Genomic DNA, 24,814 nt, shown 5'->3' with positions numbered 1-24,814 from the left:
GTTATTTTACATTTGATTTCAATTCCTGAAATATGTTCAGCTGCATTTATGTGTATTAATCTTATTGTATTACTGACTGTATACTTGTCTTTAATAATGTTTTAAATTCACATTAGTCTAGTTTATTAGTTAGTTGTTCTTTAGGCTACTGATTTTTGTTCATGGTATGCAGCTGCAACAGAATGTTTTGCAAACAGACAGAATAATTATGTTTGATATCTAAATGTTGGACTTTTTTTTTACCATATATATGAATCAAAACTGGGAATCGATATGAATCGGAATAGTTAAGCAGAATCAGAATTGGAATCGAAATAGCTAAAATTCAAACGATACCCAACCCTACTAATCACTAGTATATAGGCAAAGGTTCACTTCAAGAATTAACAAAGTGCAGTCTTCCAGCCTAGGGTGAAGTCAGTTTGTACAAATATTTTGAACAGCCTCCCAAGTCTCAAGATGCCGAGTGGTGGGACCGGTGTGCGTACCCTCATAGAAATCAATGTGAACTCATAGAACCATTGTGCATCCCCGACCAACACAAAGTGGTGTTTTGTTCCTGAATGAATCAGCCATCTGAACAAATAGGATGAATTAAGTGAGTGAGTTACTGCGACCTTAATTTTATATTTAAAGTAGCATTTCATAAAAAAAAAAAAAAAAAAAAAAAAATATTTAAACACTAATCTCAGCATTATTTAGGCAGTTGTAATTACATTGTAAATTCATCTAAATAGATGCAGCTTCTGTGCCACTTCTGCATTGCAAAAATGGATATTGTTGATACTAATTTAATTTGACTGGTAACCTATAGTGTGTTATTATTCTAAATGAATGTATTGATTAAATGTAAGAATCTGACAAAAGATGATGCATACATCTAAGCAAAAAAATTATAATTAATTAATTAATTTATATATATATATATATATATATATATATATATATATATATAAAGGTAAAATGCCACTGGGAATAAATTTAAGGTAGCAAGTATCGCACATTATTGAAAAAGTTAATTGCTGTCACTGCTGTGAAGTAACCACCACACAGAATATGAATGAAAAGCTTTGGGAGTCAGCTGTCCACTGCACAAAAACACACAATTATTGTTTTTGACAAAATAATTTTTTGTCGTCAAAACTGCACACCCCTTGTTGGGAAGTGAGAAAAATGGCAAGTCAAATATTGGTAATATTGAACTGCTTTAAAAATATTGCTGCAATTTCAGTGATAAAAAATTGGGAACCTTTTACCCGTGGGAACAATAATTATTTATATAATTATAATTTATATAATTTACCTACATGTTATAGTGAATAATTCAGTTCAGGAATTATTACAAATATACGCAATATTCACAATCCCATGGCAAAATTCAGGCCTGACTAACTCTGCATTAAACAACAGGAATAAGCAGTGGTAAGAGAGAGACAGAAAGTTGGGTTCACTCCATATTGTCCCGTCTGTCTAAGAACAGATTTCCCTCTATCTAAGTAGCAGCGAGGTGTTTGCATGTGATAGTTTCCTCCATGTAAATAGCCACTCCATCATTCTGGCTTCCAGTGTTCATTAATTAAAATGATTACCGAAGGCACAGAGCAGATCCAAGGAGCTCCTATCCTGTCAGTCTCTGAGAGAGCAGAGATACAGAGAGGATCAATCTGTCTGCAATACAACACCATGCCGGCCACTGCAATTAGTCGAGCAGCTGGAAACGCATTCACAGCCTCCACTGCCGCCCAGACACTGTGACAATAGAGCCCTAATGAAGGCCAAGGAAGTGTGTGCGTGTGTGTAATTCAACCACTATCAATCCCAGCAGCAGAATCAGCTGCACATTCCACGCAGCAAGTGTTTTCACAGCATTAATGAATTATTCATCCATCCTCCCCATCCATCCATCCCTCCTTCCAAAAGGGTTTTCTAACAGGAATTACGACAGCGCCTTCTCAAGACAACGACAATTACAAAACACAATAGGCCTCTAGAACCAGGCACGTATCCGCGCCGCACGGGCGCAATTAGTAATTAGTACGCTCGTAAAACAACCATGACGGAAACAGACCTGTAAATGGCAGCGGGGACTTGAAATGTCTTATTGCATATGCTGAAAGCAACACTTGAGACCCTTCTCCAAACGTGCTTAATGTAAACCACATTTGGCGAGAATTTAACACAAGCAGGGACTTTTATAAGCGCCTGTTAGGTGTAATTGAAGTCTTTCTTCTCACCCAGTACCAGAATAAGTGCTGGGTCGCTGGCTGTAAATCTGAACCGGTTTACCAACAGAGATGATGAACGGGGGGCGAATCGTAATGCAGTTTAATACAGATGGCGACCCATTGAGTTAATGAATAAGGGAAATAGAATGGAGAGCGAGCAGTAAACAGTGGGACAGAGAGAATCAACAGAGAAGAGGGTCATGTTTTATAATCTCCTCTTTAAAGCTTCAATTGCGCTCCTAAATTGTAGGTTTGCATAAAACAAGCCACACTTCAAGTCTACTTGACTCGAGGGAGGTGTCATAATAAACAAAGCATTTAATTGGGCCATGTGTTGAGAATTTCAGAGTGTGTGTGTGTGTGTGTGTGTGTGTGTGTGTGTGTGTGTGTGCGTGTGGGATTAATGAGGTGTTTTTTGGAAGTTGCTGAAACAGAGAGGCTGGCTTGTGCCGCCACACTTCAGAAAGGCATCAGTCTCACACTCCAGCAGCGTTATAAAAGCCTGCGAGGGTTTCGCTGCAAACACAGGCTCTAAATTACACACAGGAACAAGTATACCCACATATGCCCACTCAAGAACAACAGGCCTGGAGGCTTGAAAATACTTTTTCAGCACATGGCTGAGAACACACAACATTACCAGGTCTTTTTATGGTATTGTACACACACACACACACACACATCACATCGTTTGTTTGGAAACATAAGGAATTTATATATATAATTCCTTGACAATATAATGATGCATAATCCTTACGTAGATTTGTTAGAGCTTCTTGAATGTAACGGAAGAAAAAGAATAGAAAAAGAATAGCCAATGCGTTCAATGCAGAACAATGCATTATTTGGGATGAAAATGACTCACACCAAAATGGCATTGATTAAATACTTGACAGTGAATAATGAAATTAGACCACCTTCAGATCCTTCCAAATCACCTTCCATGCATCCAGAAATTCTTCAAAATGTCATTTCTCTATGAGGTCCATGCTGCTTATCTTTACTGGAAAAGCATCCAGACGCTCGATAACAAAATGCTGCTTTTGTCAGAGTGCCTGTGAAAGTTTGACTGCACTCCTATGATGATATCGTATTGTTCTTTTTTTTGACAATGACAAATGATTGCCATCTATCAGCATGAAGAAAAACACATCAATCACTAATCTATTTGTACCTGTGTGGCCTGTTATGAGTTTAAACCCATTAAAAATATTGAAAGCTGCCGCAAGATGCAAGATTATTTACATAAAGGGCAAAATGATCCTGCAAGAGTGATGATGGTTTCTTAACCGTCTATCTGTTCAAAAGCAATACATATGTGCAGGCGTGTGTATTCTGGGCAGATATTACATTGGAGTTCATTTCTGGCATGGAGATTATGTAAATGGCAATGATGTGACCTTTAGCATAACAAACGGGCCAGATGGAGCACAAGTTTCATACATCACTCCTGCACGGGGCATTTTAGAGACAACTTGCAGTCATTTATAACCTTTTCCTGTGGATTAATGCAGTTACAGTCAGTGTGAACACATCTCTCTATGTGCCTTTTTCATTAATGCCTGCAATTGCCACTGCTCAAATTGCTCTGTATCGCTGAGATTATTTCAAACGATTTGCATAAGCCATGTGTTTATGAAAACTGAATGGATGAATTGAATATTTGTCATGCAGAAGAAGGGCAAGTGCAGGTCTCTCCGTCAAAGTACAGGCAATTGGTAGTTGTGTGGCCGCCTGGAGTCTCAAATTAAACAGAGAGGAAATCAGGTTGACTGTGTCTGATTAAGGTGGCCATGTCTATGCAGAGCAAGGGAAATCATCTGTTCCTCGGTGGCATTGATGTTGACTTTGTGCAGTATATGCTAATGTCTCTTCTAAAGGTAGACAAGGTCAAGAGCAGCACATGATAATGACATCAGTGACAGAGCATCTGTGCTACATGTTAAGTGAGAACAAATGGCTTTTTTTCTGCATTTTACTGGTTTGTATTTATTCATGTATTGCTTACTATGTGGTCTTTTAATTTGCGTTTCATACATTTATCAGGGCCCAAGCTTCTTTCAACAATAATTTTCCCAGACCAAAGAGGGCGTAATAATGAAACGTTCAAACTTTAATCAATTTACTCTATTGCAAATTCTTTAATACTAATGGTTCATTCAACAATTGTGGTGGCAATATGTATGTATACAAAACAAATTCATTAGTTATATATTATTATATTATATTATATATATCTCAATATTTCATTTATATTTAAGTACTGAATGCCACAATGAATTTAACAATGATTAACAAAGCTAAGCAGTATTATTTTTGTTGACAAATAATTTGTCATATTTTTCGTCAACGACTTTTTCACTGACGAAAACGAGACCATAACTAAAAATCTATTGACTAACAGGATCTATTGACTTTTTCGTCAATGAATAAGAATGAGATGAAAATGAAAGGGAGGGATTATTTTGGTAGAGATTCAATCACAATGAGTCTGCATGGCAGGGAGGTTAGATGAGCACATTTAAATGGTAACGTACTGATCTACCCAGAGAGTCAATAGCATGCAACTGCTGCATGTATTATAAAATGTTTAAAAAAGCCAACATATGTGAGAAAGAGAAAAACAGACGTGTATAAATTTCACATTTTATGTTAAGGAAAACAAGACCTTTTGTAAAAATTAAGACTGCACAATGGTCCTGGACAGCGGAAGAAATTGACAAAAGTTTATCATGCATTTGCACGTGTTTTGCCAAATTAAACAATAAAGCAGTTTTAAACTATTTAAGTGCAGGAAGACGTGAAAGAGAACTCAATTTGGGATGCGCACATCTGAAGCGCGAACACAGAGAACCGCCTCTCTGGCGAGTGCTGAATTGAGTTCTCTTTCGCATCTTATCTTGCTTCAAAGGAAGATCTGCCTGTTTTGGCGAGTATTCGCTTAAACAGTCGGTTATGTCTTAAAGGCACAGTATGTAAGTTTCGCCGCGAGAGGCTACTTATTCAAAACAATAACAAAGGCGTAGCTTGATGACACTGTGAATGAGCGTGGAATCATGGGAGTTGTCGTCTTCACCTCCACAGCAGATGGAAAGCAATTCGACGAGACTTAGGCAGAAATCATATTCATGGATAAGCTAATGTATTAAAGTTTTATTAACGTTACTGTGGTATGAAGCAGAGCCTGGGACATTTTGCGTTGCTGCTTTCATTATGTTTTGCCGCAGTCGGTCGCTGCCACTTCTTTCGTTTAGTTGTTTGTTTATTTTACGATTAAAGTTACGTTTACGTTACGTCTTCTTCCCTGAACTTGAAGTTTGTTACAGTTACGTTTGATCACTTAAATTCATATTATTTTATTTCATTCTAATAAAATAGCTGAATTACTGCTCATACAGGTCACTTTATTGACAAATTAAAATTGTGGGGTAACTTGGTCAAAACAATCATACTAAAAAATACATTTGAGTGTGTTGAAAGTTATGTTCTAACATTACTGTTGAGTTGTGTTAACTGTGTGTTAGCTTAGTGTTATGCTTTTTGTTATTGCAGTATGCTAGATCGATATTAGAATATCATATTAATAAAAGCTGGATGACTTGTGTTGCTAAATGGCATGCAGTTAATTTTAAAATATATTGTATGGTGGAGAGAATGCTACATTACTGATACTACAAATATAGGTCTTTCTGATTGTACTATGTTAGCCACTTGCACTTGGCAAAATAATGTTGTCTCTGAGGCATGGTACAAACATGTTACTCGCAGTAAATCAAGAAAACAAGAAATTCAAACAATAAGACTAACCTGATAAAGGTATCCAAACAGTTGCTCACCTGTCTAATATAACATATAATATATTAAAGCTTCTTTGGTGTTTCGATGGTTTATACGGTAGTAAAACTAGAAATCGAGGGTAACAGAGATATGATGTCGCAATGACACGGGCTTCTACACTGGTTAAAATGGCTGATTTCTCTGAATTTAAACATTATTGGGAACATTTGGATTAATGCAAGTACAAAGTCAACGAAACATATAACATTGTTCTAGTGGGATTTGGATTTTAAAAGTGACAGTAGCTTAATCCTGCTGCTGTCTGGGTCCTTAATGTTAATTCGAACAACAAAAGACAGAGAAAATCACTCACTGATCTTGACTGAATAACTTTAGTAGCTTTAATAAGGGTTTATACATGGACGACTATGCACTGTTATTTTACATTTGATTACTTAATTTCTGTAGGTAGTTTTTCTTACCTGATAACTACTGTTAAGACCTACTTGACAAACTTAAAGCACTGTTAATTTAAAGGAGAACTCCGGTCAATTTTAACATTGAGCTCATTTTTTTGTACATTTGGAGTGGTCAATACAGAGAACAACGACAAAAATCGGTGTTGCCTATACCGTGTTATCCTCTTTTTAAAATTTGCACCCTGTTGACTTCAATGGGGCAAGTACTAAACCTGCTTTTAGCCTCTTAACATCCTTGATGTGTCATTACAAGTGCACAGAAAATGTGAGTGATTCCTTCTGAGTGAACACGAGTGAGTCTGACTGCAGTAGATGTGAAAGATGTGTATAAAAATGATGTTATTTAAGCCAGCGCAAATACCTTTGTTTACATCCTGTTTTTCGGTTGAAGTCCAAAGTAGTCGATTGCCGAGTTCACGCGCGTGATCATAGGTATTAAACCTATGCGTGTGAACTCTGCAATCGACTACTTTGGACTTCAACCGAAAAACAGGATGTAAACAAAGGTATTTGCGCTGGCTTAAATAACATCATTTTTATACATATCTTTCACATCTACTGCAGTCAGACTCACTCGTGTTCACTCAGAAGGAATCACTCACATTTTCTGTGCACTTGTAATGACACATCAAGGATGTTAAGAGGCTAAAAGCAGGTTTAGTACTTGCCCCATTGAAGTCAACAGGGTGCAAATTTTAAAAATAGAATAACTCGGTGTAGGCAACAGCGATTTTTGTCGTTGTTCTCTGTATTGACAGCACTCCAAATGTACAAAAAAATGAGCTCAATGTTAAAATTGACCGGAGTTCTCCTTTAAATTGTATCTTTGTCCTATTGTATGTATTTGTTCTTATTGTTTATTTTTTTATTTACTGACTGATTTTATTTACAATAGATTTAGTCGACTAAGACTAGACTACCGGTAATACAATTCAGATGACTAAAATAAGACTAAAACTAAATGGTGTTTTAATCATAATTTTATGACTAAAAATAAACCACAATTTGCTGTAAAAATTAACTCTGAAGCTAACTGGTAGTACAACATACCATTCAAAGGTTTGGGGACTTTCTGGAGGTCTTTCAAAAATACAGTACAACTACATATTCTTACAACTTAAAATAATGTTTTTCTAGTTTTCTATTTTAATATATTTTAACATTAAAATATATATCACTTATTCATGATTTTAAAAAGCAAAAGTGGAGAAGTCAGAAAACTGTAAAAGAAAGAAGAAAAGAGAGAATGTCAGAGAAGGAGGGAATAAAAAAGGGAGACTAGAGAGTGAAAGCAGAAATAGAAAGAAAGTGAGAGAGAAATATATGGGTGAGATGGGTAACGGATGCCCCATCGTGCTCCAGGGCGGGAGTGAGAATTTTATGTGTCCCTCTTTCTGCTTTCGCTGCAAAAACAAACTGCTGGGTCACAAAGATAAAGGAGATTTTTTTGGTAAATGGTGAAAATGTTGAAATAAATGACCCGACTGGAGCTGCGTGTAATTACTGTGGCCCAGAGAGTAACAATCTATCACAGTGGTGAGGGGGTGACAGAGTGCTAAGGGGTTAGTCAAAGGAGATAGCCTCTGACTAACTACTGGACCCCAGCAATCGATACTTTCCTGATGTTGTTCCCTGGGAGAGAGCGAGACAGAAAGAAGGAGAGGGGGAGAAAAGGCCTTAAAAATTTCCCAAATGGCTTTTCATTCAAATATTGATCAGGGCCTCCTATCGTGACCTTGCTCTGTCACGGCAGTATACTTTCTTAAGGGCATTTGAAACTCATAAATCTGAGTTGTTACAGAGGAAAAGTGCACATGGTGCTGTGTGTAATGGCTCTTGCTGCAGCAGAGGCGCGTTCAGTACTTTATGTAGGGACATTCCATTATAAGGTCTCCTCAGAGATGAGGATGATGGGAAGGGCTGAGGGACAGATTAGAGCCCCTGAGTGTCCAGCATCACTGTCTCAATAGCCAACAATTCTGGTCAATACACACAAGCATGCTGGCAGAGCAGATTTTTTTTTTCACTCCTGAATATTTAATCGAAAAATATATTTTTCCAGATGTGCATTTCTTTGAATTGCAAGGACACCTAAAATGAGTGGATGTCAAAGTATTATACAGTAACTGTAAAATAGCCTGGACAATATTATCTGCACACTAGATATTTAGTAGCACAACTTTTAGACGACAGATCTGTAATTAAGCGCTTGTTGTTATGGTTATGTTATGTTTCATTGTGTTTCCCCAGTGACCTAATTTTCCTGTGTGTTTGATTTAGTCATTAGATTCACCTGTTGTCCATCTATTAGCTCATTAGTTCATTTTGTTAGCTCTGTGTATTTATACCCAGTGTTCTCCCTCATTCTCTGTCTGTTCTCGTCTATGTTGTGTTAGTGGATGTTTCCTGTCTGATCTCCAGAGTTTGTCATTAAATACCATTATTACTAGGTTACAAGGGTTCACTCTAAGCATGGCGAGTCCGCTTTTAGCTATTATGCCAGCCGCAACTGGAACCAGCTTCCTAAAGAGATCGGATGTGCTCCTACAGTAGTCACATTCAAATCCAGACTCAAAACACATCTGTTTAGCTATGCATTTACTGAATGAGCACTTTGCCACTGTTCGTCCGACTGTTTGTACTGTACTGTATTTTATTTTATTTTTCTAAACTGTTTTAATTATTCTTATTTCTTTTTATTATTTTAATTTCTTCTATGTAAAGCACTTTGAATTGCCATTGTGTATTGTACTCTTGCACATCCCTAGTAATAGTAATATGTATAATACTGATAGCTAGTGTTATATTGTAATGTTTAATTACAACTATTAATTTGAAACAACCCAATAAATTCATTAAACATCTTACCTTCGTGGATTTAAGACAAGTTAGAGGTTATCCTAACTATTAAGAAGCCATTTATGATGATTTTAAAGAAGAATTTGAGTCTAAACAATCTTAAGAAAAAAAGATAACAGTTAGGAATTTTATTCTTAAGAGTGTTTTGTGAATCTGGCCCCAGTATGTATAACCAGCAAAAATAACTTTGTCAACCTACTTGACCAAAAAAGATCATACTGGTTGACTAGTCAGCTATGATTCATTGGTGAACTGCAATGACTAGATAGACTAGCATTAACCAGCAGCGTAAAATAGCACTACTTCTTCATTTCCAGTGGAACACTGATGTGACTGCTGAACTCTGGGAATTCTGGAGTATGTGGAGTGTCATGCTAACATATGGACAACATCAGCGCTACGGGAGCCGTTAATATGTCCTTCTTTGACACTTTGTTACTATTTCTTACAGTCTGGGCCACTGTTGTGTATAAACAGTCAGAGCTAAATGTTTTCATTAGGACATATTTTAATCCATTTCCATAACGCAAAAGAGGAGAGCTAGTAGAAGCCATTTTTGCATAATTTATATGATATATCCCGTGGAATCTGTAGCTGTCAAACCTTTACATGCTCTCTGGAGATTTACAGATATACTGGGAAGACATTGCAAGCTGTCAAGCTTAAGGCATGGAAATGACGCCAATACATTGGCTTAGAAAAGCTCTGCATGTGAAAAACTTGCATGTGTTAAGAGTCACACACAGATGATAGATATTCTACATAGCTAATCCATGTTTACAGATAACATCTCAAATAAGAGGTTGTATGTCTAGGTGTATCATGCCAGTTTTGTTTGAAAGGGTTTCAGATTCCTTCGGAAGAAAGACTAATTTGTTTCCATCATAGATGAGGAAGGGAGGATAAGAAGGGAGAAAGAGAGTGGAACAGCTGCTCTCTCTCTCTATCTGGCCCACAGTCATGTGGGATGTTTGTACATGGCTTCTCAAGTGTTTATAGCCAAACCGAGCCATTAATGGTACTTGTTAAACAGCTTATGAAGAAATGTAAATAAAAGCAGGACATGTATATGTTATGACATACTGTAATCTGCTAAGCATTTTGCCTTATCTTTGCCAGGACCACGCAGGCCAAGTTGATAAAATCATTTATAGTTTGTCACCAGGAGTCTCTGTAGATTATTTATTGTGGACAAGATACTGACATTGGCAAATTTTCTCATGATACTCTGAATTCCGCTTGTATAACTAATTTTCTGTGTTCAAGGAATAGTTCACCTAAAAATGAAATTTCAGTTATCCTCAAGTTGTCAAACCCATATTCATCTTGCATTGAACACAACATTTTGAAGTATGCACCAGTTAATATGGATGGATGGATGGATGGATGGATGGATGGATGGATGGATGGATGGATGGATGGATGGATGGATGGATGGATGGATGGATGGATGGATGGATGGATGGATGGATGGATGGATGGATGGATGGATGGATGGATGGATGGATGGATGGATGGATGGATGGATGGATGGATGGATGGATGGATGGATGGATGGATATATTTATGAACACTGCACAGCTTTATACATAAACTTATAATCCACATCTTCAAGAACATGCATTGGTTCATAAAAACTGATCTGAGCCCTATGAACCCTGGTACATGCACTTACTCTTGTCTTGACTAAACGCAGTTGAAGAGAAAGTGATGGTCAGACAAAACTGAGGCCCTCACAGCTAAAAATGAAACTAACAGGGTACTCGAGATCACTCTGCTCTGATGTACACACAGTCTATTACTACAAAGAACCAGTGCATTTAGCATCCATTTCCTTCTTTGTATAGCTCTGGTAACATCAGGAAGTAAACAGAGGAAATAATAAGACTTTACTGAGCGCCCTGATCCGATCTTTGGAAGACAGGGCAAGAGGATAATCACAGTAAAATATACACAGCAGCACTATTACTCTACTACAGCTGCATTAAGCATATACTGGTAAAGAGATTGAACTTCTAAAAGGCCCAATAAACCAGGACAAATGCAGTTGTAAAATGGTTGTAATCTTAGTGGGTGGGAACAAACAGTGTGTCATGCATTCAGGACCTAGATAGGGAGATATTATGGAAGATACATCATATGGGATGAAACCATCCTGCAGCTGTAGCATATGACATTGCAGCATGACATTCTGTACTTCATCTAAAACTATTTTAAATAATAATCATTATTATACTTGCAGTTAGCAAAATTGAATAGTTCTATACTGAAGTATAAAAGTAAAATTTTAACTAGTACTGTTACCATTTACTAAGCATTTAAATGAAGGGAATTAATTTTTTTTTTTTTTAAACCTGCAGTAAAATATACTTTCCTTTACACAGACATTAGAATGTTTACTGAAGTAACTTGTGACTCTGAATGGTGGAGTAATAACTGCTGAAAATTCAGCTTTACCATAAATTACATTTAAAATGTTGAATATTGAAAATGCCAACTCTGAATCTATACATTGTAATCATTATGATCACAACTTAACAATAAACATGATGTTAGCTAACTGTATGATTTGTACTGTCTTAGAACTGTACATTTTTGACATGTGGACATTACTTCTTTGACACAGTCACCTCTGATAACCGATTACTATTAACTGTACTGTAGAAACATGCATTTTTCTGTAAAGCTGCTTGGAAATATGTACTGTGAAATACGCTGTAAAAATAAATGTAAATTGAATTAAAATTGTAATGTGTGATCAATAAAATTAGAGGGATTAGTAAGCAGAAATACTTATTTTCAAAAAAATCTTACCAAACCCAAAACTTTTGTACGGTAGTTTATATGAATCATTTTGATTAATTCAAATCATTAATCAGCATTTAATGTATAGTTTGATTAAAAATTTTAATTGATTGACAGACCTGATTTAGTGCTCTGGAAAAAACAAATCACATTAAAAACGTTAAAAAAAAGTTGTGTTGCTTAATATTTTTGTGGAAACTGTGATTCTTAAATGGATAGAAAGCATTTACTGAGAACATACTGACCGCCAAAACAGTAGTGTACAGTCGTTTTGAATGGTAGTGCATAACAATATTTACTGAGAAAATCCTCTAAATTAACATAATGCAAGAAATTATTCTGGCAAACAAGTGAAACATTGCAGAAATTATAAAAAATGGCTTTAAAAGTAAATTGTGATTCAACTTCCAGTTACACCTACTAGCTGGGACCCAATCAGATTCCTGACCTCAACTAAATTGAGATGCTTTGGCATTTACACCAGGTGCAGGTTTGTGTCCAGTTGAAACAACCATTAAGTTAAGACATTAATTGTATATGGTATATATAATATAGTCTCCACTGTTACACAATGTTAATTAGAGATAACCCTGTTTAGAATAAAAGGTTGAGTGAATTCACCCAATATTTTGTAAACCGCACTGATTCTCCTCTCTTTTTACCGTGTATCTTCAGTAAAATGTGATTCGTGGATGAAAGCCAGAGCATGGCGGGCTACATGCGTGATGGCGTGTGGTGGGAGAGAGGTGACGGAGTGCTTGTGTAGTTTTGGCGAGCAGGACAGCAGGGTGCTTTCATAGCAGCCTGAGCATCATTAACCAGTAGGGATGATGTATGACTTGCATTACCTACACCAAATGTGATGACAATAATGAAGCATCTCAAACAGCACCAAATGAGAACCTAAGGTGTGTGTGTGCGTGTGTGTGTGTGTGTGTGTGTGAGAGAGAGTGAGAGAGAGAGAGAGAGAGAGAGAGAGAGAGAGAGAGAGAGAGAGAGAGAGAGAGAGAAACTGTATATGATTAAAGGGGCGGTCACACTACACATTTCATACCATTGACTTCCATTCATACGCATGCAAATGCGTCAGACCGGAAACGCAAGCGAATGTGTTTCGCATTTCACTGCATTCCAAAGCTCAAGTTTGGTGAACTCTGACCTGCGAATTCGCATCACGTGAAGAATTAAAAGCTGAATTAAAAGAACGACATTTTGCAGTTTAGTCGAGTAGTCTGTATATTTTGTACATTTTGAGTGTATTACTATTATATGTTGAATACTATTATATTTTGAATTCATGTTTATAAAAACTATGCTTTTCAAAGCAGCTTTAGTGATAACAGGAAATTAATGCAACAAAGATTGTTTTGGCTGTACAGCAGCTCTAGAAGACAGTCATTGTCTAGTTTAAGTAAGTTTCTAACTGATTCATTTCCGTTGTAAAAATCTTTAGTTATTAACTTAGGGGCCGCTTACACAGCACCGGTTTCAACTGAAAACAGAAAACTTTTAATGCGTTGGTTGTTATGTCATATCACGAAGAAATTTAGCATGCTCACTAGTTTGACCACGGCTTGAGGGGGCAAAATCATGTTGCGTGTGATAGAATTCAGCACTCCCATGAGAACACGATTATTTGTGCTCATGGGACAGAGAGAATGAGGAAGATAAGTAGAATTTTCCTTTAATATAGTGGTCCTTGATTGGTTTTGTTTCAGGACTCAAAATCTGGACATCAAGTGATGGCCCAACTCACTCCCATTTTTTTTTTCATACAAAATGTCAGGCATAAAATGTATTAATATATGAATGAATGAACCGCATAGGCCAAACAATATGCCAAATTACTAACATTTACCAAATGACAGCTACATTTGGTGATATAAACCAAATTTAGAGTTTAATAGTTTTTAACATCAACAATAAAATTAGAAAATGGCCCAATCCTGTTACTAGCTCTAGAGTTACAGATTCACTTAAGGTTTTAAAATAAGAAATATACAGAATAACTTTTTTTTGTTTTGCCCCAAAAAAGCCAGAAATGTCTTGGATGTTAAAAATGTGTGTTAAAATACCTTACCTAAAAATATATAAATAGCCACACAGTTTGCCATTTCACCTAGAGTATCTGCTGAGCAAACAAGCCTTTGTGAGCATGTTACAGTGTCCATGTGTTCCTCTGCTCCTGATAGGCTAGGCATGAAATGACAAAGCACAGGATAAAATAGTAATGCTAATATTGATAGTTTGTCCATTACAGGTCAGCTAACTGTCCTCCGGAACAGTTACAAAGCTGTTAGTTTCGATTTCACAAGGCCGATCAATACGTGGGCATACTGTTTCAATTTTGCCTGCATTGATTTTCTCTATAACACCACAACCCTGCCGCATTCATCTCTTTGAAAGAAGGGAAGATTTGATTTACTGAAGAAAAATTGGAGCGCACATCACAAAGGTTTCTGCCGGCGTGGGCTCCTGACACAGAAAAGATGGATGTCCCCAGGCAGGGGTGCCTCCAGCCCAGAGGAGCTCCATTAGAGATCACTGGAGCTGCTGCTGGAAATGACTCGCATTAGAGGAGGAGAGAGAAAGAATGAGAGCGAGAGAGAGGGTGGGAAAAGATGAGAAAGGAAAGTGAGAAAAAATATTAAGAAAAGGGAGAGTGTGAAAGAAAGAAGAGAATAAGCAGGAATCTCAAAAACAACTGCCGCTTTTCACAAAGAGAATACAAAACGGAGTGAAACACTTACGTTATTTTTGGTCTTTTTCAACAAATGCTCAGGAAATGTGGCACAAAATAGATTATTAGATTATAGATTATTAATAGATAAAAAGTTCTGTATTCTATATGAAGTTCCCCATTTGTGCAACCCATGTATTTAATGTGTACATTGTTAAAAGCACTAATTGTTGAGGTTGTTATCTTCAGGCAACATGTATCAAATTAAAATAAATGAAATATTGGGGAGAAAATGTTGGTTTGTCATTACTGACCCACTTATCTTTACTATAAAGTAAAGAAAAGAAAAATAATATTCGTACAATAACTTGGATAACAGGGTTGAAAAGTCTGAGTTTGATGAATGCAGAAAACACCACAATTTGTGTAAAAAAGAAGAAAATGATGTTACTTCTTGTGTGCATTAATGTTAATAAAAATCATAAAAAATTTTAATGGATAATGCTGTAACAGGATTGTACACAGCTAAACATTCTCTAATTGTTTGCGAAAAAAAGAGACCCAAGTTTACCTTATTTGTTGAAAAGTGTCAACTATTAAACCATAGATTGTGCTTCATATCTGTGATAAACACTGCAGAAATGTTCTCTTCCTTCACGCTGTCTATTCTGTACTTCATTTGCTTCTATCTTCCTCATCTTCTCCCTGACAGTGTTTGAGGGCGTGGAACTGCTCTGAGCGCAGTAGCAGAGTGAATTTCCATGCTACATTAGTCCTACTATCAGAATGCAATGAAGGAGAATATGAGAGGAAGACTCATCTGTCCTGCGAGACTCCCACTCCCACTCCTCCTCCTCTTCCTCCTCTCGATCATCTCTCTTTCGGCCAGCCACTTTACTGGTGTGTCATCTACATGAGAGATCATCTGTCTTTTGACCCAAATAAACATGACCACAAGAAAAAGAAAAAAAGAGAGGGAGAGAGAGAGAGAGAGCGGAATGACAGGCGGCCAAAAGAAAGAAAAAAAATGAATGCTGTCAGCAGCCTCATTTGTGGGCACCGTGTTCATTTTGTCTGGTTTTGGCAGACGCTAGCGCCACATGTTCACCTGCGTCACCAGACAAGAGGGTGGTAATAGATGGACAGGTGGATGCAGCTGTCTGTCAATATGAGATCCAATCAAAAAAAAAAAGGACCATGGACAGTGCAGAATGGGACCGTCCCAGATCAGCAAGTGGAATTTATGTGTATGTGTGTTGGTATATATGTGCCTATTCCTTTGTTTGCCGAAGTGCAAAGCCCCATGGACCTCTCTGACAATGCCTCCACGAATGAGAGAGGGAGGGAGCACGTGAGGAATGAGAGCAGGAGAGAGAGAAAATCACCTAACACCTCAACTCTCCTGAGGACGGGGCTGCTGTAAGCTGGATATTAAGACACAAATTGCATTCAGGCGGGTCAGTAGGTGTCAGATGATATTAGATGCCTGCCATGAGGAAACAACAACTACCATCAGCCAGGGAGGAAAATAATATTTTCATTTTCAGCCTTTTATTGAATGGAAACTTTGGGGAATACGTCTTTATAGGGGGGAGCTAGCGGGCTTGCAAATTTAACACTCCCAACAAAAGGGTGTAATCATGGCAGCTGAGTGCCCTTTGAGGGATCTGATTTCATTTTCATGAAGGTGAAAAACAAGATTTCGCTACATCTATGTGTGTGTCTGTGTGTGTCTGTTGTCTCAACGCTTCAATGCTGTTGTTTTCTTTTGTTATCTATAACAGTGAAAGTGTGTCATTTCTAATGGTTTTACAGCAAAACCAATACAAACAAGTGGCGATCTCTATATATGGTAAACGTTGGTGTCCCATGACTTTAAAAAAGCATTAGAAGCACAAATCCTATGGCTTTATTGTGGGATATCCTCTAGCAGAATATCATCTGAATTTGGCCTGTTCTTCCAAGGTCTTGATGTTCTTGACATCCTGTATCCAACAACTAATATTACACCGCATCATCATTTTGACACAATCTGTGGAAATTATATTTAATTTATTGCTGTAAAAATTTGGAAAAATTGTATTCATTTAAAAATATGTACAGTATCTGTATTCCACATCTTGCATAAACAGGTTTTTTTTATTGTTGCAAAAACGGAACAAAAATTAACATCTGCTTCGAAATGCTAGCCCCCCCCCCCATTACAAAATAAATTGTTTAATGTATACAAGTTTTGCAAACCTGTTATCCATTGCAGATTCTTTTTACAAACATTGTGTAATTCTGGTGATTACTCAATGTTGATCACAATAAATATTTAACAGTTTTAATAGCTATTTTTGTGGTAATTTCCAAGTGAATTACTCCCTCCCACCTTTAGAAACCATGATAGGAACAGAAATTAACCAAATGTAGATGTGCAGCTGCAAGTTGCATTGTGTGTGTGTGTGTGTCCCTTCTTTTACTTCCAGATGTTGTTCTCTTCTGTAGTTACCGATCCCCAGCTCTCCAGCATTTTTGCCCATGACCTTCTGGGTAATTGAGCAGAAGTATTGATGTAACAGCAGGGTCTGATTGTGATTTATTAAACACACTCTGAGACTGTGCCAGCGTCACCATGCGCCCATCGCATGCTATTACAAAAGTCATCAATAGCCAAGCTACATAAAGGCTAGTAATGGGGAGAGAGCCAAGAGAGAGAACAGAGCACTCTGCCATTACATGACTGCAGAATACTGAGAAAAGAACCGAGAGAGAGAGAGAGAGAGAGAGAGAGAGAGAGAGAGAGAGAGAGAGAGAGAGAGAGAGAGAGAGAGAGAGAGAGAGAGAGAGAGAGAGGGAGAGAGAGAGAGAGAGAGAGAGAGAGAGAGCACAGAATCTCAATACAACAAACCGCAGACAGGTCTCCAAATCTCCAGAGAACACATTTTGTTAGGAACACAAAGGACAAAAAAAAAATAAGAAAGAAAGAAAGAAATTGACCTACAGAGCCAATGAGCTTCTCAGGCAAGCAAACTGGATAAGAGAAAACCAGTGCATGTCGGCATCATTAACGGATATTTCTGTGTTTACAGAAATAAATATGGCTCCTTATGTTTCCTTCAGTAATGGCCAGGTAAAATATGCTGGCTTTCATCCCATTCCAACAGCAATGCATCATACACAGAAAATGAAGCAATAAGACATAACCCAGGCTCAGAACCATGACTGTAGGACTCCATTAGAGCCCATAATGGGCGGAAACATAGGTTTAGCCTATCATGAGAGAGGTAAATACTACAAGGTCTAATGATTATGGATGATTTGGTAAGGGGTACAGTAGGATGCAGGTATACTATAAAACAGAGGTGAGCTGAAAAAAAAAGGAAAGAAAGACGACGCCCATCACTAGACAGACCAAAGTCTGTTCAATGACTGTTTGGTGCATGCACAAAAAAAGGATATATAATGATATATTGACAATAACCGTGATACCTTAACGCTGTTTGATACCCGTTATAAAACGAGAAAAGTTGTAGTAGTTGTTTTTTGGATTCCGTGAAAAAGTCTGCATGAATAGCAAATTAGTTGTATCGTTATGTTCTGCTTTCCTACAGTCAATTTGAGTGTGATTTATTGGCCAAAAAAAGACAACAAAAAAATAAAGTTAAAGATAACTATGTCTGATAGTATTTTTTATTTATTTATTAAAATGTTCTATAGATATCATTATAATATCATTAGTGTGAATTCTTTTGACCATGATAATTGCATAGTGAAAATCTGATATAGTGACAGACCTAGCGCTGACAGAAATCAGCAGTTACAATCTGATTAGTTGGCTTTACTCCAAGTTCCGATAAGGAAGTCAGTCTGGTTGGAAAGTCATGTTAATCAGCGTGATATAAATATGCTTTTGAGGAAAAACGAATCACTAGATCATTGGTGGTCTACATTGGTAATCTATTTCAGATAATCCCACCCTGAAACAGCAGGTAAAAACTATGTTTGGTCGCTGTGACAAGTGTGCTATCAGACTTGCAACTAAAAGTCAAGCTAGACAAGTCTAGTTTCATATACTTCTGTAGTATTACAAGTGTAATTTTGAGACAATGAAGAGTAAGGTTGGGAATAAATATATATATATATAAATAAAGTGTGGGAAGTTTAAACATCCAAAGTACGCGCACAGAAAGCCATGTCTCAGACAGTGTGAATACTCTTTCTCTCTACTTCTCTTCAAAAATATTATGGAGGAGGAAATGGTTGGGGAGACGCGGGGAGCAAGGATTATGTGTTCTGCAAAGAGAGTTGGAGGTAAATAAATAATTTGGCAATGTGCTGCTAATAAAGCAAAGGTTTGTGCTTTGTTTCTGTTTGATATAATTGTAAAGCTGATATTTCTTGCTGATATTCTGGTCTATAACTCCTCCCCAAACTTGCCCTGTATCTTGCTCTCATTGGCTGTATGTCATCACCGATGTCATTTTCAGTCAGAACACACACTTCACACAGCAGGATTTTGAATCGCAGACAGGTCCAGATATTTAGCATTCCAAATATCTCATGGATGTCGGCGATGTATCATCGATTCTCTCAGATCGCGTCTTTGATAATGTAGGCTACACTGCGTGATTGTCACTCGCGTGAACAAGCACAGATTTGCCTCCGATTTCGCAAAATCTGTCAGAGAGTGAAAATCGGGGCTAAAATTGTACAGCGTGAACATAGCATTAAGTGAATGTAAACTAAACAGTTAAGAAAGAAAACGCATGTGTACAGTATCAGTATATTGGATCTGTGCATTATTCTTAAAGTGACAGCATCCTAATAATCCTGCTGTTGTTTGTGAATTTTGAAATTTTAGTGTCATAACTTTCATGGTCGGTAAAAAATATGTGGCACAAAGATAGTTTTAGGCCCTGTATAAACAGTATATTCACAACTTTAGTCTTCTTTGTCTCAAAAATGAAGTAAAAGCTATAGTGTCATCAAAGCTGTTAGAAGAAAATTTGGTTCATCAAAGTTAAATGACTGAGATTGTACCTGAAAGCAGAGCAGCCCCAAGCACCGTGCTTGTCTGTGAGGATGTTTACAATCTTCTGTATGAGCTGGGTGGACGTGACGTGATCCCGGTACTTTGCGGCCCTGATCAGGTGATCGCACATCTTCTCCTCATCACGTTTCTCAGCGGCATACTGAGCACATTGAGACTGCAGACAGAAGAAAACAGCTCTTGTGAGTCATCACGCTATTATATGCATTCATTCTTTTTATTAGTGAACATATTAAAACTTTAAATTTAAATTTTAAATTTAAATTTCATGTATCCTTCTTTAACATGTACAGTATAATACCTATCACATACAAACATACAAAAGTTACTTGGAGGCACAAGTGTACTCCTGTGCTACATTTACCCGAGAAGAATACTGTCCATCTGACCGGGTGTAGAAAACAAAGCGCACTATATCATTAGAGTGTGTGTTGACGCCTGAGTGTGTGAACGCGTGTGTGTGTGTGTGTGTGTGTGTGTGTGTGTGTGTGTGTGTGCGTGGTAACTCCATACACACAGGAAACAAATGGAACTCTGGGTCATTTCCAGCCCGTTGTCACAGTGATTAATAACACTGGACATGTATTTGCTAATGCCTTTGGGCTACGCTAAAAAATGTAGAAACTACCCATAATACACAAGGAGACATTTTTCTTTGTCAGAATTTGTTATCAGAAAACCCTTTGAACTCAAATGCAATCCTTAAACAAAGCACCTCACACTGTAAATATCACGTTGATAAAACTTAAATTCTGTTTTATCTCTTCCTACCAAAGTAGAAAAGTAAATGAATAAGCCGTCCTTTGTGAAAACCAATGTCCCAATCAGAATCAATAAATCACGAGATCAGCAACAAAGCTGGTGAGATGCTGGTACAAATTCAACCCAGAATAAACGAAAACGGCTCACAAAGCACAAAACAACACAGCTTCATTTTTTCCTCCGTGCCTCGTCTTATCTGATTCTGATGCAACGTCTAGCAAACAGCAATCAAGCGGAAAGGTTACAGCACCCACTAGAGCTTGTTTTAATGTAATTCCCTTTGCTTCATCCATTGCGTGTTATGGCCCTAAATTAAATTAGCCTTGGACAGCACCCATCTCAGACAACAAATACAGTAAAGGCAGCGGTCTGGTGTGGCAGTGGCGGCATACGCAGAAGCCTGCCTCTGCAAAGTTAGCGGTAAACGCTCCAAAGTGCCTTCTAATGGGCCCTCCTCTCCAATTTGAGCATCGACTCTTCATGTATGACAGAAAATCCATAGAGATAAATCACATTAGGGAGGCTTCCCTCTCCTAATTATCAATCTGTGTCTCATTTCGCTGTTCTTAACTCTGCAGTGACCTTAAAGTCATGAGAAGAGGATAGCGGCATAAAAGAGAGATAAAAGGTAAAGGGTGAATGTTTAAATGTGAACCTATTTGGATGTCTGGCGTAACAAAAGAGTGTGAATAAAAGAACGAAAAGAAAGACAGCGATTTGTCTCTGCTCAGCGTAGAAGGTCAAGTCTGGGTAAGAAATGGAGAATTCTAGATGGGTAACATTCATTTTGATGAAAGAAAAAGAATAAGAGTGCACAATAAAACATGTTTTGAACACAATAACAAGTGCACAGAGATTATCAATGACTATTATGCAACTGAGAACTTTTTTAAATATTATAATTGTAATATTATATTATAATATTTTTGTGAGACATTCTTAAATTTAATCTCTGAAGCACGTGTGAAATTTGTAGTATTAATCGAAATAAAAGTTTGATCTAAATGTGCTTTCTGAGCCTTATCAGAATAGTTTCAGAGACAAAAAGAGCAATCATCCATATTTGTTTCAGTGTTCCCTTCAACTAGTGATTAACACATTATTAATTAGCTGTCATGAGTTCAAACACTTTGGCATAAACAGGCACTTTATCAACTAGTGTCAACGGCACCAAATCCCTGAGCTCCATAATGGGCTTTGTAATTTTCATGAACTTCCTGACAAATGGTTTCCTTGCAGCTGAAATTACAGGCTGAATTATAGGAAGCATTCAGGTGAAATACATAGCGGTGACATTATCATCACGTTTGGGGCTGTAATTCTGAAGTGACATCATAAGACTTTGGAAACCCTACAAGGTGAACTTAATTCAAAAGGTCTTGCAGATGTTTGGCACTCCACTGAAGGGGGAACCACAATCTCCAGTCACAGTGCAGTTGAAGTACAAACCATAGCGGCAGAAACAAAACCATGAAAGTAATGTGTTTATGACTTCAGACAGAGTAATAATCCACATCTCCAAATGTTCTGTGTTCTGGGGAACTGAATCGGACAGGGTCAGCACTCATTTCCTTCAATGGACTACACCCACGACATACCCATTAGAGCCATATTATTACAAAGAAAAAAACTGTATCGTCCACAATAGTCTCAAACTATTTAGTCAGCATTACAATAAAGGTCAAAATAAAATGCATACATGCATTTTTTGAGTGTAACAAAAGTAAGCCACTGATTAAATTATAAAATCATATATATTATAAAATATTTAAATGTATTTATTCCAAATACATAAAAATATGTTTTCAATGAAAAATTTTATAATGTAATTTAACATGATTATGTTTAACAGTTTTTTTTCTTCTGATCTGTGTGATTTTTTTAAACTTACACACACAAAAGTCATTATACAGTAGCAGATCATCTATTTACTGTATATCATGGGTGATTTATTATTAAATCAATCATGGTCATGACATTTAACAAAAATAGTAATTTAAGTTTACTTGCATGTTAAATTTGAAATTATAATCGTGGGTATAATCGAGGAAGTTGAACTTTTAAAAGTAGGGTATTGTCCCTCATGTCTTCTGAGAAATCTTCTGAATGTGTGTGTTGCTGCATCAATGGCAATAAGTGACGGTATAAAGTCCAGGCCTATTGTCGAATAGTCCAGTGGAACAAAAATCACTCTTAAATAATCTCTTCTATTCAGAATTTATAGCTAACCAAAGCACAATGAAATAATGACGACTCTCCTATTTGCCAATGTAAGCAGATCCCAGCATTTCTCTGTAACAACATATGACCAATCATGGACGGCAGACTTAAACAGGGTAGCAAGGTTAAACAAAATAATCATCATCTGCCAGGGACCAGAACTCATTATGTTCCATCAGGCATGTGAATTAGTTAGTGTGACACAACATGGCCAGGCGTGCATGTAAGTCCACACATTACATTCACTGTGAAGGGTTTGTGGTGTTCTTCGAGAGCGAGTCTAAGCAGTGAAAACAGTGGGGATCTTGTTAAACTGCTTGATTTGCACTCTGTTGACAGTGAAGTACACAGCACAGTGGCTATCATCTTTCTCTCCTCGCCAGTCCCTCCCTCAGGGTTTCATTTACACCAGGAAACTGTCCTACTGATGCCTCTGTCCTTGCAGCAGCTGAGGGAATGCAAATACAGTGCGGAGGATATGCACGCATCGTTCAGAGAAACAAAATGAAAAATGAAAAAAAGTGCGTATACCATGTCATTCAGCCAATCAAATCCGAGAGATTTTCATTGCACTTGATCTTTTGACCCACTTTCTTTCAGAATTTAAAGTCACCACATAAAAATTATAGCCAGGGGAATTCAGACAAAAGCAAGCCAGGAAAGCAAAAAGTGACAACCAAGAAAAATGAAGGCTTAAAAGTACAATAGCGAACAAAAGTCACAGAATGACAAAGGCTGACAGGCACTTCAATTCCGGAGCGATACTGCTGTCAGCCAACGCCTCTCTGTATTGATTTCCCTCCATCCCTTGTTCCCTCGGCGATAGATGGAGCAGGAATCTAGTGTGAAGCAACTATAGAGAGAGAGAGAGAACAAATGTTGCCACCACCACCCCCTCCTTTTCCAGAGTCAGGGTGACCATCAAGGTTAACACAGGTGCAACAACTTATCAAAGTATCTCTGGCTTCTCTCTTCCCCTTTTCTCCTTCCTTCATTTCGTGCTTTTAATGGACTAGTCACAATGCGTAGATGGCAGATTCTTCATCTTTCCTCCCACCCCCTCTCTAAAAAAAAGCATTTCTTTGGTTCCATTACTCTACACGGACCACGGGCAGCTGACTCCTGCAACTTCAAGGTCACGCCGTGTGAGAAATTGTAGGAATTAACTGTCCTTTTGAGGTGAAAAATAGTCAAATGAAGGAGATGTGCGGCGAGTGAAAAATGAACATGTCTGCTGGCAGTCGGCGAGGAGCAGGTGTGGATGAATGTGAATACAGGATGATGTTTTTACTTCTGGTAAATAAAGGAAATGCATATGGTCCTGAACCCATTGAACAACAGACTATAAACAGAGTGCCACTGTTGGGAAGGTGATAACAGGTCAAATAAACTAACAGTCTGAAATGATATCTTCACATGCATGAAAAAATAAATATACATTAATATTATTAGTAAGATTTGGGATTTTGCTCATATTATAATAATAATGTGTTTAAAGAAAGGCAACAAATGAATTATTGTGCTGATACTAGTAAAACCTATGATGTTGACTGTGTTAAATAATGTTCTTGGTGTTTCCTTTCTGTGACAGGGCGACCCAGAAAGAAGCTATGAGGGTTTACGCTGAATTAAATACCAGATACAGCTTCTTGTGTAACCAAAACACCAATAATATACAGGAGAAAATACTTTCATAATTCATAATACGGGATTTTTAATTATAAACAAGCCTGAAATACACAGTAACTCTTATTTTGAAATGTCTTTACTACTTCCAGTTGCTAATTCAAACAGATTAGGGAGATAAAATACGCAGCCTTACAACCATCTGCAACATTGTAATGCAACATTACAAAATATACTCTGTGAAGTAAATATTGTCACAATTCATAACAGTAGATCATAAGCAATCACTTGGAATAAGTGTGCAGTATTCATTGATTGTGAACTGCTGCAAAACTGTGAGCCTGTA

The 24,814-nt window shown here is 37.4% G+C and overlaps 1 protein-coding gene across 4 annotated transcripts in view; it reads right to left on the bottom strand.

Annotated features, from left to right (window-relative positions):
- lrba (LPS-responsive vesicle trafficking, beach and anchor containing) overlaps window positions 1-24,814 on the bottom strand; it is a 257,432-nt gene that overhangs the window by 102,766 nt on the left and 129,852 nt on the right. For all 4 annotated transcript variants that reach the window (XM_079850095.1, XM_079850096.1, XM_079850093.1 and 1 more), the window contains exon 36: window positions 19,851-20,017. In XM_079850095.1, the coding sequence (XP_079706221.1) occupies window positions 19,851-20,017 (167 nt within the window). The remainder of the gene's footprint in view (window positions 1-19,850; window positions 20,018-24,814) is intronic.

The sequence above is a fragment of the Squalius cephalus genome (assembly GCF_949319135.1).
Source record: "Squalius cephalus genome assembly, chromosome: 2".
NCBI lineage: Eukaryota > Metazoa > Chordata > Actinopteri > Cypriniformes > Leuciscidae > Squalius > Squalius cephalus.
The sequence above is the reverse complement of the archived record's forward strand: the minus strand, read 5'-3'. Positions and strand labels throughout refer to the sequence as shown.